Raw genomic sequence first — 16466 nt, forward strand, 5'->3', positions numbered from 1 at the left:
ATGCAAGACTGTGGTTTAAGGAGTCTTATAAATTAGGTCTATTTTACATATATTTTTTAAATAAATGCCCCTGGCTGAAATCCAAATAAGCCTTCTTCGGCCCCATGTTTGCTTTTGCTAGAGTGGGTCATGTTACAGCAAAGTACCAGTGTAAAGAGCTGGGGGATAGAGGAGAAAACCAAACCCAATCACACCTCAGAGCTTGAAGGCAGCAGACCTGGGTTTGAATCCAGCTCAGACATCCATGTGAACATCAGCTCACCACTTAACCTTGGTGAGCATCACTATGGTCCTCCCAAGCACAGGTTGTAACAACACGTCTCTCAGTGTCCACAACCATCCTCACCTGCTGGCGGACTGAAACTCCTTGTTCCCAGCCTTAGAACTGAAGGATACCGTGAGGCTTGCCTAGCCACAGAGCACTCTCACATGTCTGCTCCTACCAATAAATAAGTGGTTGTTTGTTTTTAAAGCTTTGTGTATTTGTGAGAGAGAGAGAGGGAGTGAGAGAGAGCATGCCCACAAGCAGGGGGCGCAGCAGGCAGAGGGAGAGGCAGGCTCCCTGCTGAGCAAGGAGCCCGATGTGGGACTTGATCCCAGACACGATCCCTGGGATCGTGACCTGAGCCATAGGCAGATGCTTAACCGACTGAGCCACCCAGGCATCCCAAGAAACAGTTGTTTTCATTTCTAAACCTATTCATGCTGGTTATATTTCTCTTCACAATTAGGTAATTTTATAAAATATTACCATAGATGAATGAAATATGGACGCAAAAAGAGTGTTGTTTGGTCAATAAAAGTTGAACACTTTGGAAAGACTCAAAGGCATATCTAAAACACTCACTTAAAAAAAAAATCTAAGTGTGAGACAACTGTAAAAGATTAGAAAAAATTGCCCAATAGATACAGATTGTTTTTGCAAAGATCTGTAAAATACGGCTCTCCTTGGGTTAAAGAAAAGAAGACAGTAAGAACAAAAGGAAGAAAAGTCAGAGACAGCACATTACTAGTGGTTTTATGTAAGAAAAATGATTTTGAACTCCAACCAGCTAATATACAAAGAAAGGGTCTTAAACTACATCAAAAGATAGGTGAATAAATGTACCTTTTGTTTGTTGTTTTAGGTTAAAATAAGATAAAGTATCTTTTCTTCAATTACCCAACCACCCATTGGTCCCAATCAAGTCTAACAGAGGGCTATCTCCAACTTCACAAGACAACTGTAAAATTAAATGACAAAATGTGTGAAAGTGCTTCATAAATTCAATTGTGAAATAGAAATAATCTTTATTAAAATGTAATAAATATATGACACCAGATTTTATTTCTTTTAATGCTATACACCAAATAGAGACCAGGAGAAAAAGTAGGTATTTGAGAAGCTATTTCCTATTTACGGAGCACTTTCTTGGAATGTTACTGATACAGCTCACGTGTAGGCGCAGTATTGAAAAGAGAGAAGTCAACAGACATGCTCACAGTCTGAAGTCTGGTCGGGGTCCATAAAAAGAAGCACAAGAAGAGAATATGTTCAAATCAGAATGGAGACCATAAATGTCAACTAATTATTACCAAATGAAGACGACATCTGTTCATTTCAACCACAAACATAGACAGCTGGCATTGTCTATTTGCCAATCTTTTTAACTTGAAGCTACATAACCACCTTGGCTTCCAGGAACTGGGGGTCTCGGCCACAGGAGAGGACACAGTGCAACACGGCCATCTTCTCACAGTCTAGCTGAGTGTTCCATAGGAACTGTAATAAATAGGACTGGTTGAGGACTGCCCTGTAGAGCTTTCCAGAACACCAATCCAGTACCAGGGACCCTGATAGTGACTGTAAAGGGCTATGAGGTAGCATATCAACCACTTCATTGTTTCCTGGCCAGAAAAAAAAGAAAAAGAAAAAAAAAGAGATCAGCAAATAAAAGAAACCCCTCTCACCCAAACATAAACATTGTCAAGACAAACCCAAATGGACCACATTCATGAGGGGAAAACCACAGCCATACCTGTCAGAAATAAACTGTGGCAGATCAGGTCCGGATGTTGAATGTTAAGTAAATGAAAGAAATGACCAGGTAAGTAAACAGCCACGTAATATTCTGTAGAAGAGAAAGATAAAAATTATCTGCATGTGGCAAGAGTTGCACAGGCAAAGATAAAACCCAGAACTTGACAGTATCCCTATTTGTCTTTGAACCTCTTAAAACACAAAAGTTTTGATCAGTGTAAACTGTCTGATGTCAGTACATTTCATCTTCCTGCCAGATCTCACTTGTTCCTATCTGTGGTTAGTTGTCTTCATACATTTGGCCATGGTTTTCTTAACTGATATATGTAATTTTGAGTCAAGTGAATTGTGGCTTTATTTGAACTTAAATGACCTCTAAAAGAAATTAGAAAAAAAATACCAAGCAATATAAATTATTCCTTTATCTGATAGTCTGGGAATAGCTTATGATGGGAATTTCCCTCCTCATTTCTGCTGGTTGGGAGACGCCCTAAAATTTTGTTTCCTATGTTTGCCCACTCATCGTCATCATCACTATCGTCATCGTCATTTTGTTTAGAGAACCCTTAAATTGATATTCATCAAAACAATCTCTACAGGCATTCTAACACTTGGTGAAGCACTAATATATTTCCTTGCACAGCGAGCTGCCGAGAATTCACACCTTCACAGTCCCTGCGTTCGATAATTTTGTACGAAGAACACTCGTACACAGATTGAGACAAGGTGTAAAAATAGGTTTCTGGAGAATGGGAAGGTGGAAGTAGCCCTTGCCAATAATTTTTCACATGAGAGCAGTGAATGTCATACAGATGACATATTTAGATTGTAAGTGAGACAGCTGGATTCTTTTTTCCTAAGAAGCAAAGAAATGCATGTTAATTATTTGCATAGAAGGCATTCAGGGGAAAGGAAAGGAAAGAGGATGTAAAACTCAAAGCCATTGACTTAAGTAAGTGTCCTCTTGGTCACTGGGGATCAAGTGATGTTAACGAGAGTAGCACAAATGTTTGCAATAATATTCTTGTTATGGCAACACTTAAGTAGAAATATATAAATAATGATATAGTAGAGTATGGTAGGAAAGGGTTAGGCATCAAACGACCTAAATTAATTCCTAGCCTAGCATTTAACCAGTTAACTAGGGTGGTAACTACATCCCTGCGAGAGCAGGCATTTGGAAGGCGAGGAGGGTTGTTTGGAGTTGTCGCAGTCACTGGAGTGGAAGGGGGAGTCCTCCTGCCATTTGGCGAAGGTCCTTAAATCCCTTAATGTGCAGGACACTCTCACACAAGAAGTACTGTCTCAATGAAAATGCCAACAGGGCCCGTAGTAGGTCAAATGATGACCCCCTAAGATGTTCATGTGCTAATCTCAGAGCCTGTGACCATGTCACCTGAAGTGACGGAAGGCACCTTGCAGATGAGATCAAGGATCCTGGAGATGCAGAGGGTATCCTGGAGTACCCAAGTGGACCCAAGGTAACCATAAATATGTTTACAGGAGAGAGGCAGAAGGAGACTGGATTACAGAGGAGAAGATCACTCAAGGATGAAAGAGATGGGAGTGATGGGGTCGCAAGCCAAGAAATGCCAGCGTCCAGATGCTGGAGGTGTCCAAGGATTAATTTCTCCCCAGAATCTCTGGAAGGAACCATTTCTACCCACACCTTGACTTGAGCCCCTCAAAACTCACCTCAGAATTCTGACCTCCAGAACCAAAAGACAACATTCATGTTGTTTTAAGCCCTAAATTTGTGATAATTTGTTATAGCAGCAATGAGAAACTAACACAGTGTCCCTGATAAGAGACCCTAAAAGGAGACTGGGAACAGATCTCAGCCTTTCTGAGCTCAGTTTCATTACCTGGAAAATGAGGATAATATCACCAAGCAGAATTGTTTTAAGGATCAAGATAATGGAAATAACATGCTTAGCATATAATACTCATTTTTTAAATGGTAGCTTTTTATTTACAAATGTATCCTTCTTATATAGAGGTGTCTGGGTTCATGGAAAACTCTATTCTTTAATATCTTATCAACATTAAAACTCTATTCTTTAATATTTTAATTAAAATATTCAAAGTAAGTCCCTTTTAATAGGGTGATAATTCAGAACAGTTGTATGTAATTAATAGGAAAAAAGGCATCACTCAAAAGCAATACCGTTGTCATAAATATTACCTCTGGAGTAGTTTTAAGCTTGGGTATAATTCTGTGCCAAGAAGACTAAATGTGTATAAGAAGGAAAGACAACTTATGTAAGAGCCTATTTTTACAAAGCTCTAGGATTTCTGCCGGCTCCACAGTCTGAAGACCATAGATTAAATCATGCCTGCCCTTTTCTAGAGTCATTCTCAGGGGGACAAAAAAGAAGGCTACCTTTGACCTGACAAAATGCTAAGTTTTTTTTTTAGCGGAAAGTTTCCTACATCACTCTTGAAATGGGATGTTGATGTAGCATTCTCTGATAAGAATCAAGTCTCAAGACCCAGGAAACTTTATATTTATCTCTCTTACCACAGGAAGCAGTAGACTCAGGCCTCTCTAAGGCAATTTCCCACAGGTTCAAAGCTCATGTTAACATTTACCACATACTGGCCCACTCCACATTCACTATCTCACCTCATCTACAGTATTGTTCAAAAGAAAAATCTTTTTTTTAATCAACTTTGTCATTTTTGTTCTCATTTTGCCCAGCTCCCTCACATTATACCTTCCTAAGCTTTTGTCATAATAACAGGCAGACTGGGGAACAGGAATAGGAGAACATATTAAAGAATCATGTGCTGTAAACCTGAAGCTTTTCTTTTTTGAATATTGTGCCATGTCCCGTAGGTAGGCAAGTAATAGCTCTGTTAGTTAGTCTTCTGCTAACCTGTTTGTGCCCCTCATCCCAACTGACATGGAAAAGCAGTTTTCAGGAGGTTGGTACAATAAACCCTTTCTTGATTTTCTTCACTATAGAGTCCATTAATATGTTCAAACCTAGCACTCAAGTTCCCTTACCATATTTACTCAATGAAAATTAACACATTTAAGCTGATTTTTAAGTCCTTTATAGGACTTGGAAGCTCTTAGCAATTAACAACAGGGAATGGACAATTTCTCAAAGATCTTTGTCCTCTCTAGAATCAAGGGACAACATGATGTATTTTCTCTCATAGGCTTTTAGGGAACATCCCATTCACTGTCATTTTTTTTTTTTTAAAGATTTATTTATTTATTTGAGAGAGAGAGAGCGAGCAAGCATGAGCCAAGGGTGGGGGGAGAAGGACACAGGGCTCCATCCCAGGACCCTGAGATCATGACCTGAACCAAAGGTAGCCTAACTGACTGAGCCACACAGGTGGCCGTCATCATTTTTATACTAACAAATGGCTTTTTTGGATTACTACTAAAACACATAGGAAAGCTCACAGCCTAGATTCTCTAAAGAGGGAGATGCATCCCCTCCCCAAAGGCTGATCTGAATGGGGGACACAAATATGTCCAAAAGGATTGGCCTAGAAAAAGATATAGGTCAGGGAAAAAAATGAGAATATTAACTAACTTAATCCAGTTGACCCTTGAACAACAGAGAAGTTAGGGGTGCCAAGGTTTCCAGAGAAACCCTTCCCCTCCTAGGCCTCTAAAAGGTCAGTGGCTGTCATCCCAATCCAAGTCCTAAAGGGGCGGGAGAAAATGGAGTGCACGGATAAGAAAATGAGATATAAAAGGCTGAGTATCACAAGTACTAGAAAGGAGGGTCCGAGCAGAGACGCATCTCTCTGTCACTCACCAAGGTTGAGAAAAGTAAGGCCCTTAGTCACATGTGAGTCTACGCTCCCTAGAGCAGCAGTGAAGGTCTTGCTGTGCCCTGTGGAGAGAGAACAGGAAGCCAAGGAAAGAATGGTAAGAAACAAAGAGCCAGAATTCCACCCAAGGCTATTACTCTATGTAATACTCAACATTTAGGAGCTGTGAAACTGATGAAGCAAGGGTCTCTGACTTCTAGATTTCATGGTTCTCCACCACTCTCCAAATACCACACAGAAGGTAAATCACAGTGCAATCAGGATCCAGTAGTTGTTCTGGGCTTATCGTATAATATTAGACCTTATAAGGTGGGATGTGCTGGGACAGAAGGATCCGAAGGAATCTATCACAGGATCCAAAAGGTGGAGGAGACCAGGTGGCTCACTGGCCCCCACAGTTTACTGAACGTTCTTGCTGTCATCAAGACCCCCTGAGACTTCTCTCAGTCACTTAGTAGACTATCAACTAAACTCAGGGTACTGGGCTTCACGCTCCACTGTTCTAACTCTTCATCAGAATTAGTAACCCTTAATAAAACTTTCAGAGAAGTTTTATTTATGGTTTTAACCATTATATTAATCATTAGAAAAATGTATGAAAACTTCCCACAAAAGAAAAATCCAACTTATGCTATTAAAGCCTGTCTACTGAAGTTGCTTTTAGTTTCTTCATTATTGAGGTATTAAACTTTTCTTACCTACATTTCTAACTTCTGAAAGTAATGTTAGGCATTCCTGCAGAATAAACTCTGGTGTGGTCTGGCATAGTTTTGTTTGTTTGTTTGTTTGTTTTTTATAATTTAAAATTTTTAAATTAAAATATAATTTCACCCACAGTATGTACTATATAAATTCTGATTTTAAGGGACTAAACAAGCAAAATAAATGTGCCTTACCATGGTTCAGACTAGAACTTTTAAAGGGTACACTGGCCAACTAGAGAACTAGAAAAGCTTGGGCATTTACTCCTCCCCTGAGGCTGACTGCTGACAAACTAGTTTCCTGGGCCGCAGAACTGTGAATCAAAATAAAGGTATCTTAGGTCTAAGACTTGTTGAGATCTGAGATGATGGATGCTTTTAACTAGAACTCTACGTAACCTTGTAGGTTAAATATATTGATTTTTTCCAACTAGTAATAATAAAAAAGCAAATAAACATACTTTGGACAAATATTTCCACAAGGATTGGTCTACCTAGAGGCCTAGAAAAATATACAGGTCAGGAAAAAAGTACAAAAACATTAGCTAAGTCAATACAGTTGACCCTTGAACGACATGGAGGTTAGGGGTGCCAACACCTGAGCAGTCAAAAATCCATGCATAAGTTTTGGGAGAGTCAAAAGTTAACTCCTAATAGCCTACTGCTAACCAGAAGCCTTTCTGATAACACAAACAGTCCATTAACACATATTTCATATGTTATATGTATTATACTGTATTCTCACAGTAAAAAAAAATTAAAAAGAAGAGAGAAAATGTTATTAAGAAAAATCATAAGGAAGAGAAAGTACATTCACAGTACTATACTGTATTAAAAAAAAAAAAAAAACCCTGAATGTAAGTGGATCCGTGCAACTCAAATTCATGTGGTTCAAGGGTGAACTATATTCATCATTAGTGAATTTCTTCAGGAAACACGTATTATATAGGTATAGAATGTACTGAAAAAATTTATTACATGGTAGTAAGACTTTAAAATTTATCTAATTTGCTACTATTTGGAAAAAGTGATTACATAAAAATAAAAAATTAAGAATAAATGACATGTACCTTTATGAAAGTAAAACACTGAATACGTGATTTTTTCCCAAGAGTCAAACTTCGGACTGTAACATACACACAAAGTCCCTAGAAGGAAGAAGGTATTATTTAGTGGAGCTGAAAAGAATCAGAGACAAAAAGTTTTCTAAGCCACTTAACCTTTCTTCTCTTCCTCTAGATGTTCTGACTCAATCTACCTCATAGATTATTCCCAAATTCTAGAAACGGTTTATTAACAAGCTGCTGAGAAATTTCAGTTCAACAATTACTCAGCACACACTGTGCATGTAATGTAATTTAAAAATTTTGTAATAAGTAATGTAATGTACTGTGGTGAGCTATTGAAGGATAGGAGAGGATAGGAAAATGAATAGAGATCTACTCCTGTATATGAAATCATGGGAGTCTAGGGAAGGTCACAAAGGAGATTGTTCTCATATACATATATTGCCCCGCTCTCTTATTTAGCTTGCCTTCTGGCTACTACTAATGTAGACGCCAGTTGACCAAAATGTGTCTCCTCTTTACAGACACTTTCCAGTCTTTATTCCATCTGGAATTGGAAGGCAAACTGGGGCAGTAGGAGCAAGTGTGTGTTGGCCCATACCCACCCATATGTGGGTCACTGAGAGCCTCGGCTCAAGTGCAAAGGAGAGAGCTCCTGGCACAGTGATCTTTCCAGATGAGCCCTGACCACCTTCTCTTAGCCCATGGCTCCAGAACACTCTCAGCCTTCACATGCTCTAGAACATGGGTGGGATATGTCCATCATCTCTAACAGCTGTTGCTAGACACATAGACTAGATGTGCTCATCAAAGACCTACCATGGAAGGCATTATGCTGAAACTGATACTTCCAGTGCTAACATTTATGTGATCACCTGAAGCAGGAGATTTCCAGGGTAGAAAGGAAATTGACCAAGGTCTAGAAAGCTGGGTTCTAGTCCCAACGCTAAAATTAAGTAGCTGTGTAAATTCAATCATTACTCTACTTCCATGAATAGCAACATTTCCTCTGTTATCCTTCACTAGGTCCTTTATCAAAGAATCATGGTGATAAAAAAAAAAAAAAGCCAATTTTCTCTAAGAAGGCTACTTAACGACATTAATGAATGTTCTGTTACAATGTTTATCATTTGTGACCATTTTTAATAACATTTAAAACCACATCATATTGTTAGAAGTACATTTTATTCCAATATCTTAGTTGCAAAATAACAAAAAAAGAAAAATTTCATCAGGTACAAATAGTAACAATTCTGTTAGATGTAAAATTACTGTTATGGTTACTGAGTACACAATAATAACTTCTCTTTAAAATTACAGCAGACTCACTAAGAATCAAAGTAACACTATACTAAAGCATAAACAAAAATAATAATTATAACAGTTTAAAAAGTTCCATGTACCACTTTGACTACTTTCATAAACATACTACCAGCGAAAAACGACTGCTTTATCCTGTTCTTTTATGTTTTATGATTATAAGGAGAAAGAATATTTAGCAAACATAGTTAAAAGTTTAGCTGTTCTGGTAATAACAAAATAAAAAATTTTAAAGGCACCATATTTTTCCTTTCATATTAGCACAGTTTTTAAAATGATAATCAATTCTGGCAAGGGAAGAGTAAGAAGAACATTCTCAAATAACAGAGGGAACTGGTACAACCTCTCTGAAATAGTTTTGCAGGGACTTAAATATATTCATACCTGTCAACCCAAAGTCTTCTTGTAGGAATCTATCCTGAGGCACAAACATGAAATGTCAACAATATAAAGAAGATTATATCCCCTATTCTAGCAAATTCCTCCACGCTCCATCCTTTAGAGAATGGAGGGCATCAGCCTTGCTTTGTTTTGTTTTTTAATTAATTATTTATTTATTTAACAGACAGAAATCACAAGTAGGCAGAGAGAGAGGAAGGGAAGCAGGCTCCCTGCCGAGCAGAGAGCCCGATGTGGGGCTCAATCCCAGGACCCTGAGACCATGACCTGAGCCGAAGGCAGAGACTTTAACCCACTGAGCCACCCAGAAGACTGGTGCCCCAGTCTTCTTGTTTTGAAGAAAGTTAAAGTGAGGTGTAGAATAAATGTATCCAATTACATACACCAAGAGCCATCTTTAGGTCTCATAAGCAAATATTTCCAAATGAGGTTGTGGTTTAATTCCCTTTCCCAAGCCCAAAGTGGGGAAAAAAATAAAGACACAGCAAGGTGACATGGGATGTGTACAGATTCTGCAAAGCTTCTCCCATCCATAGCATTTTCTTTGATAATAGGAATGTGTTATATCTGTGCTGTCCAAACTGGTAGCCACTAGCCACAGGTGACTACTGAGCATTTAGAATGTAGCTACTGTGACTGAGAAACTTTTATTTAATTTTAATTAACATCAAGGGCCCCATGTAGCTAGTGGCTACCATATTGGACAACCCAGCAATGCAGCACTGGTTCTCAACCTTGAGAGTACATTAAACTCACCTGGAACTCACAGATTCTCAAGCTTCCCATTAGATCGACTGAACCAGAATCTCTGAAGGCAAGAGCCAGGCCAGGCATCAGTATTTTTTTTTTTAAAGGGGGAGAGGACACTGTGGGAGGAGCAAGAGAGAGAAGTCCAAGCAGGCTCCATGCCCAGCGCAGAGCCTGACACTGGACCCTGTCACGACCCTGACATCATGACCTGAGCAGGAATCAAGAGTCAGATGCTCAACTGACCAACCCACCCAGTCACCCCAGGCATCAATATTTTTAAAATGTGTCTAAGCCAGGGTGCCTGGCTCGTTCAGTTGATGGAGTGTGTGACTCCTGATTTCAGGGTCATGGGTTCAAGCCCCATGTTGGGTGTAGAGATTACTTAAATAAGTAAATAAACTTAAAAATAAATAAAATGTAGTTGGGGCAACATAATCAAATTCTTTAAATCTCAGTTTCCTCATCTGTAAATAAAGAAAATATAGAACCTACTTCATATAGTTCCTACATAAGAATTAAATGAGATAGTATATATAAAGCTCTGCCGAAGAAATTATATCTGCCTGTAAAGGTTAGCTGTGATTATTCTTCTTCCATAATGATTTAGCTGCTATTTACAAGTTGGGGGAAGTCACAGTTTGAAAAAACAAAGCATGCTCTTAATGGTGTATCTAAAAAGAGATGTTTAATAAATATTCATCAATGATGAAGATAAAAATCTTAAAGTTGGCTAGGCTTTGGGAAACTATTTGGACAATGAAAGCTATTATGGACAAAGTTTTCCAAGGGAAATTATCTCATTGTAAAAGGCTCTATAAAATGCTAAAACACAGGACTAATTCTGGGAACTTGTGGAGGGTAACTCTTGCAATTATATGAACAGGAAAGAGAATGTACACTTTTCACCCCTCACCACCTCCCAGTTGATGGTGCCCAAGAAAGAATGACAGCCACTGGCTTAAGCGTAGCTGCACAGCTGACTATTAGATGGGACAGGAATAAGAATATTTTCTTTCCTTGGGTGCCTGTGGCTCAGACAGTTAAGCATCTGCCTTTGGCTCAGGTCATGATCCCAGGGTCCTGGGATCAAGTCCTGCATCAGGCTCCCTGTTCAGTGGGGACTCTGCTTCTACTTCCACCCCTCCCTGTGCTTGTGCTATCTCTCGCTCTTTCTCAAATAAATAAATAAAATCTTAAAAAAAAAAAAAAGAATATTTTCTTCCCTTCACTGCTTTAGGGAATCTCTGGTTTACCCTCCTGCTAGAAACTATTTTTAAGAATCTACATGAGATCGGGGTGCCTGGGTGGCTCAGTGGGTTAAGCCTCTGTCTTCGGCTCAGTTCATGATCCCAGGGTCCTGGGACCAAGCCCTGCATCAGGCTCTCTGCTCAGCAGGGAGCCTGCTTCCCCCTCTCTCTGCCTGCCTCTCTGCTTACTTGTGATCTCTCTCTCTGTCAAATAAATAAATAAAATCTTAAAAAAAAAAAAGAATCTGCATGAGATCAATCTTTATACAGAAGCAGCCCTTTTGCCCATCATCGCCGGTCATCAGCAACCCCTCCATTTAACCTCTCGTTACTTAAAAGGTAGGGGATTTCATGCCTTAGGGCAGGAAAATTCAGGACAAAGATGCTTTCAAGAAGGTAACAAGTGGGTTGCCTGGATGGCTCAGTTGGTTAAGCGACTGCCTTCAGCTCAGGTCATGATCCTGGAGTCCCTGGATCGAGTCCCGCATCAGGCTCCCTACTCAGCTGGGAGTCTGCTTATTCCTCTGACCCTCCCCCTTCTCATGCTCTCTCTCTCTCTCAAATAAATAAATGAATAAATAAAATCTTTAAAAAAAAAAAAAAAAGAAGAAGAAGAAGGTAACAAGTAACCCTGAAAGGGCAAAGTAGCTCCCAATGACCAACATGTGACAAATGAACATCAAATACTGTGACGGCATCATCACGGACACAACGTTGCATCTGTTTAAGACCCTGAGTCTGCCAGCATTCATTTCATGAACCCTGTTCTCTGGGCTCCACGCCCATGGGAAATGAGGCTCTCTAGAGTTCAGGGAGCCGTGTGGGGATGAGTCTCTTTGCTCCCTTCTCCATTCCTACTTCACCGAAGTAGGTTTTCGTTTGTTTAACGACAAAGGTGGAAAAAAAAAATCATCTTTAAAAAGCCATTTGGGAAATACATGAGCTGGCGGCTTATCAGTTAAAAACCCAAAGGTTACTTCTCTGGCCGGCTGCATCCTAAATCGAGAAGCATCCCATTTGGAACAGGCTTATTTCTATTTCAGAGCCGACTGTGAAGAGCAAGGCTCCTGCTCGACTCCCCGAGCCATCGCTGAGAAAGGGAAGAACAGATTCTTCCACCCCTCATGCCGATAAACCCAACATCTGATGTCACAGATCACCCCTTTCTAAGTTATAGCTGCTACTGTTCATGAGAAATTCCTATGGGAATAAAATGAAAAGGAATTACAGCTTCAAAGAAGGAAAGCCTAAAATGACTGTTTGTAGTCAGCAGATTTCAAGTGAAGTCCTAGGGAAGAACCGACCCTCGTCCCCCGACTCGAGCTCTGGACCCCATTACCTCCCACCCGCGCAGCAAACGCACTCGACCCATTCTTCCTGTCTGCCGTGTACTGTCGGCTTCTCTCTGGCCTCGTGAGCGTTCAAACATACTGGAGTCTCTACCATCTTCAAAAATAATATTCCCTAAATCTTTCTTCCCCTTCCAGCTGCTGCGTCTCTCATGTCTACACCTGTTGTGATTTTTTTTACCTCCCACATGCCATTTGACCCAGGACCACCAAAATTCCACCTCGGGCACCCAAACAAAGTGCTCACGTTCACCTCCGTGCTCCCAGACCCCGGATCTCCAGCTTTCACTACCTACTAACGCTTAGCCACCTTCCCCTTGGTCAAACTCCCTCTGCCTTTGGCTGCTATAGCAAAGCACTTGGTTTTCCCCTTCTCTCCAGACACTCTTCTTTTCTTCTTCTTTGGATATTCAACCTCACCTTTACATATTTGCTTCTCAAATTTTATTCCTCAGCTTCTTCCCTCTTGACCCTATATCCTGCCAAGGCTTCAAATGCCCACTATAGTTTAAAAACCTGCCACCTTTGTTCATGCCCCGTCCTGAGTCCCAGATCTCTAGGTTGACATGTCCAAAACAACCCTCACCATCTCCCTTTCAAGGCCCCACCCAAACCACTACACATCAGAAAATGGCCCTCTTTTTCACCCACTTGCTTATACCAGAAACCTGAGAACCATTCCTTTCTGGCTGACAGCCAGTCTTCTCAGTTCTATCTCCAAACGCATCTCAAACCCATCTAGTCATCACCTCTGCCCCCCATCCTAGTTCAAGCCGTCCTCCACCCAAACGTGGGACTACAAACTCAACCTAACTGCTCATTGCCCACTTTTCCTCTCACCTCCTCCAATCCATTCTTCACACGGCAGCCAGTGACCTTTCAAAAATACATATCTAATCACATCACTGCCTGCTGAAAACACTTCCATGAAGCAGCATCAAGGAATGCCGCGTGAGAAGTTGCTGGGGAATGGGGCACTCCCACAGTGCCAAATACTTCACAGATCACTTAAGCAAGGATTAAAATGGACCTTTTTAAGGGGGAGCGACTGTGGTTACCATGTAGCTGAATGACCAAACTTGGCATCACAAACAGTAGGACATCCTGACATTATGTGCCTCCTGATCTGGTGTAAGTAAATTTCACAATATCACCCACGAAGTGTCCTTATGAAAAAATTTTAACCTATGTGTAATGGTGCCTTTCAGTCTAACTACCTATTTTCAGAGAATGTGGAGCATAAAGGAAGGAGTTAAATACTTCCACAAGGAAACAATGAGACAAATCCAGAATGTAGGACATTTAACAAATGTAACAAAATATCAATGTTGCAGAAGAAAAACAAAGGGGGTAGAGCATAGGGGGAGGGAAGTGATCTACATTAAAACAGATGACAAAGACATAATAACCAAAAATAATACATGAGTCTTGATGGCATCCTGACTTTAAAAGTTATACACATGTGTACACATTTATTCATTTGTACGCATACATACATATATAACACATATGCATATATGTACACATATAGAAATCTATACATATATAGGACTTTTAAAAATAATTATGGAAATTTGAATATGAAATAATTATTAGTGTGATTAATTTTTCTCAGTGATAATGGAACGGAAGTTATGTAAAGGAGTATCCTTGACCTAAGGAGATACATGCCAAATTATTTAGTGGTAAAGTGTCAGGATGTCTGCAACTTACTTTTGAATGGTTTAGTCAAAAGGGAGAATATGGGACCCATGCATGGGGAGAATGATCAAGCAAACATTGTAAATGACACAATTAAGTAAAATGTACATGAATGTTCATTCTGCTCTTGAACTTTCCTGTAATGCTTGAACATTCTAAAAAATTTTTAAAAAGGCTTTAATGATCTTAGAACTCTGAGAATAAAATATAAAATCTTTCACGGTCTTCAAGGCCCTATATCACTTGGCTCAAGCCTGCTCTTCAGCTCCCCCACAGTCCTCTCCTGCTTCCTCACTCTACTTCAGTTACATGGTTCTTAGTTCACATACACCCTCCGAGTCTCAAATGAAATATCACTTCCTTCCCTAAACTCCCAAAACTGGCTTATGGAGGGACTTCATGCCTGAGAGAAACTGGAAAAAATGGGATGGATTATGGAGTGAGGTGGAAAAGGGGACAATTTTCAGGACTAAGACAGAATGCGGCACAATGTCCTGGAGTTGGGTCCTGGAGTTGGGTAAGACCAACAGGGATAGATGAGCTGAAGTAGAACGTTTCTGAAGACCTTAGCATCTTCCATTAAACCTCCATTATATACTCTCATAACTTCCTAATTCCTATAATTTATCACAATTCTATTGAAATACTATGTGTGTACTTACACAACGTCTAAATTCCAAACAGTAACTTCTGTACTAATAAAAGGTCCGTTTTGCTCATCATTGTTATCTCCAATACCCAGCACACATTAAGTTTCCATAAACACTGGCTTTGTGAATACCACATAATTTGGCTTTAAAGGAATACAGTTTTACTCCAAGTGCTACTTAACTCAGTGGTAACTGTCCACTCGAGCTCGAGTATTTAAAAAAGCTATTAGATTTCGCTGTTAGAGTTGACTGTTTAGACAATTACAGTACACTAATAACTGTATGTCCAGCTTTGGTTGTTAGCTCAGTAAGTTACAGAATGATTCTTAGAGCAGCTAGGTACATAGCTTTAGAACCCAAATTTATCAGTAAGCCTGACACAGAAAGCATCCCTGTAATAGGATGCCATTTGCTAAAAGATGGAACAGGTGAAAATGTGGATCAATCACATATGAATCTATCCCCCTTTTAAAAACCAGAAATAATTACTAGAACAATAACCCTGCTGACTGTTGACTGTGGCTTCTTTAATACAAGCAGCGAATGTATAAAACTATAGTGGAGAATATAATTGGTATATAAATATCCGTCTGATCACATATGTCATATCGTATATTTTAAGTATATTTTCAGGACCCTTATGGCTAAACGATGACTACATTTTTTACAGAACTCAGTATAACTGAATAAATTGATAAATACAATCTTGAGTCTACCTGTATGGTTGGTAAAAACGCACAGGGTCAGGTGTTTGGATAAGTTCTTTCGGTCTTGAAGATCATCACATCCAAAGTTTACAAGTCTAAGAACATAAAGGATAAGAAACTGAATGCATTTAAAAATTAGTTCCCTCTTTCACTTAAGGCAGTGAGCATTGCACTGTATGTCGTATGCTTGAAACTAATATAACATTGTGTGTCAACCACACTTTAATAAGAATTTAAGTAAAAATAAATAAAAATTAAAGTTCCTTCATAAAGGGTAGTAACCACTATAACATACCCACAGAAGTAAAGACTTGTGCCTGAGAAATTTAAGTTGATGTTTATTTTTTTGTATAACTAAAACAGTATAAAAATAGTAACAAAAAATACATAAATGGCATGGCCCTGGCAATAGAGAGAAAAAAAGAAAAACAGAAGTTAAAAGTACCAGAACTTTTTTCTAAAAGAGAGAACCACATATACGGTTTCAAAACAAGCATAACCCAGTGTTCATATATGAAGAGATAAAGCTACTGAAACACAAAACAGTTTAGGGTTATCATGATTCTAATTCAAGAAGACTTTGATCTCTTCTGTGCACTAGTGGGCTTGTGTCTATTTTTTCAAAAATGTTCATGTTTTCACTCAATATAAACTAGTCTGGGGGAAGAAAAGCTCACCTTTGTAAAGGTGTAAAAAGGAAAACAGAAAAATGGTAACACAACAGACACAGCTGAGCCACACATCGATTGATTGCAAC

General features: G+C 39.4%; 1 protein-coding gene across 4 annotated transcripts in view; it reads right to left on the minus strand.

The window, feature by feature from the left end:
- GSAP (gamma-secretase activating protein) overlaps positions 1-16466 on the minus strand; it is an 82037-nt gene that overhangs the window by 34300 nt on the left and 31271 nt on the right. For all 4 annotated transcript variants that reach the window (XR_013967621.1, XM_080817961.1, XM_080817960.1 and 1 more), the window contains 5 exons: positions 15719-15804; positions 7590-7667; positions 5803-5880; positions 2019-2111; positions 1670-1887 (listed from right to left, as the gene is read on the minus strand). Coding sequence is in view for 3 of the 4 variants with exons in the window: in XM_080817961.1 (XP_080674087.1) it covers positions 1670-1887; positions 2019-2111; positions 5803-5880; positions 7590-7667; positions 15719-15804 (553 nt within the window). In the remaining variant the exon portion in view is untranslated. The remainder of the gene's footprint in view (positions 1-1669; positions 1888-2018; positions 2112-5802; positions 5881-7589; positions 7668-15718; positions 15805-16466) is intronic.

This window comes from Martes martes, assembly GCF_963455335.1.
Source record: "Martes martes genome assembly, chromosome: 11".
Taxonomy (NCBI): Eukaryota; Metazoa; Chordata; class Mammalia; order Carnivora; family Mustelidae; genus Martes; species Martes martes.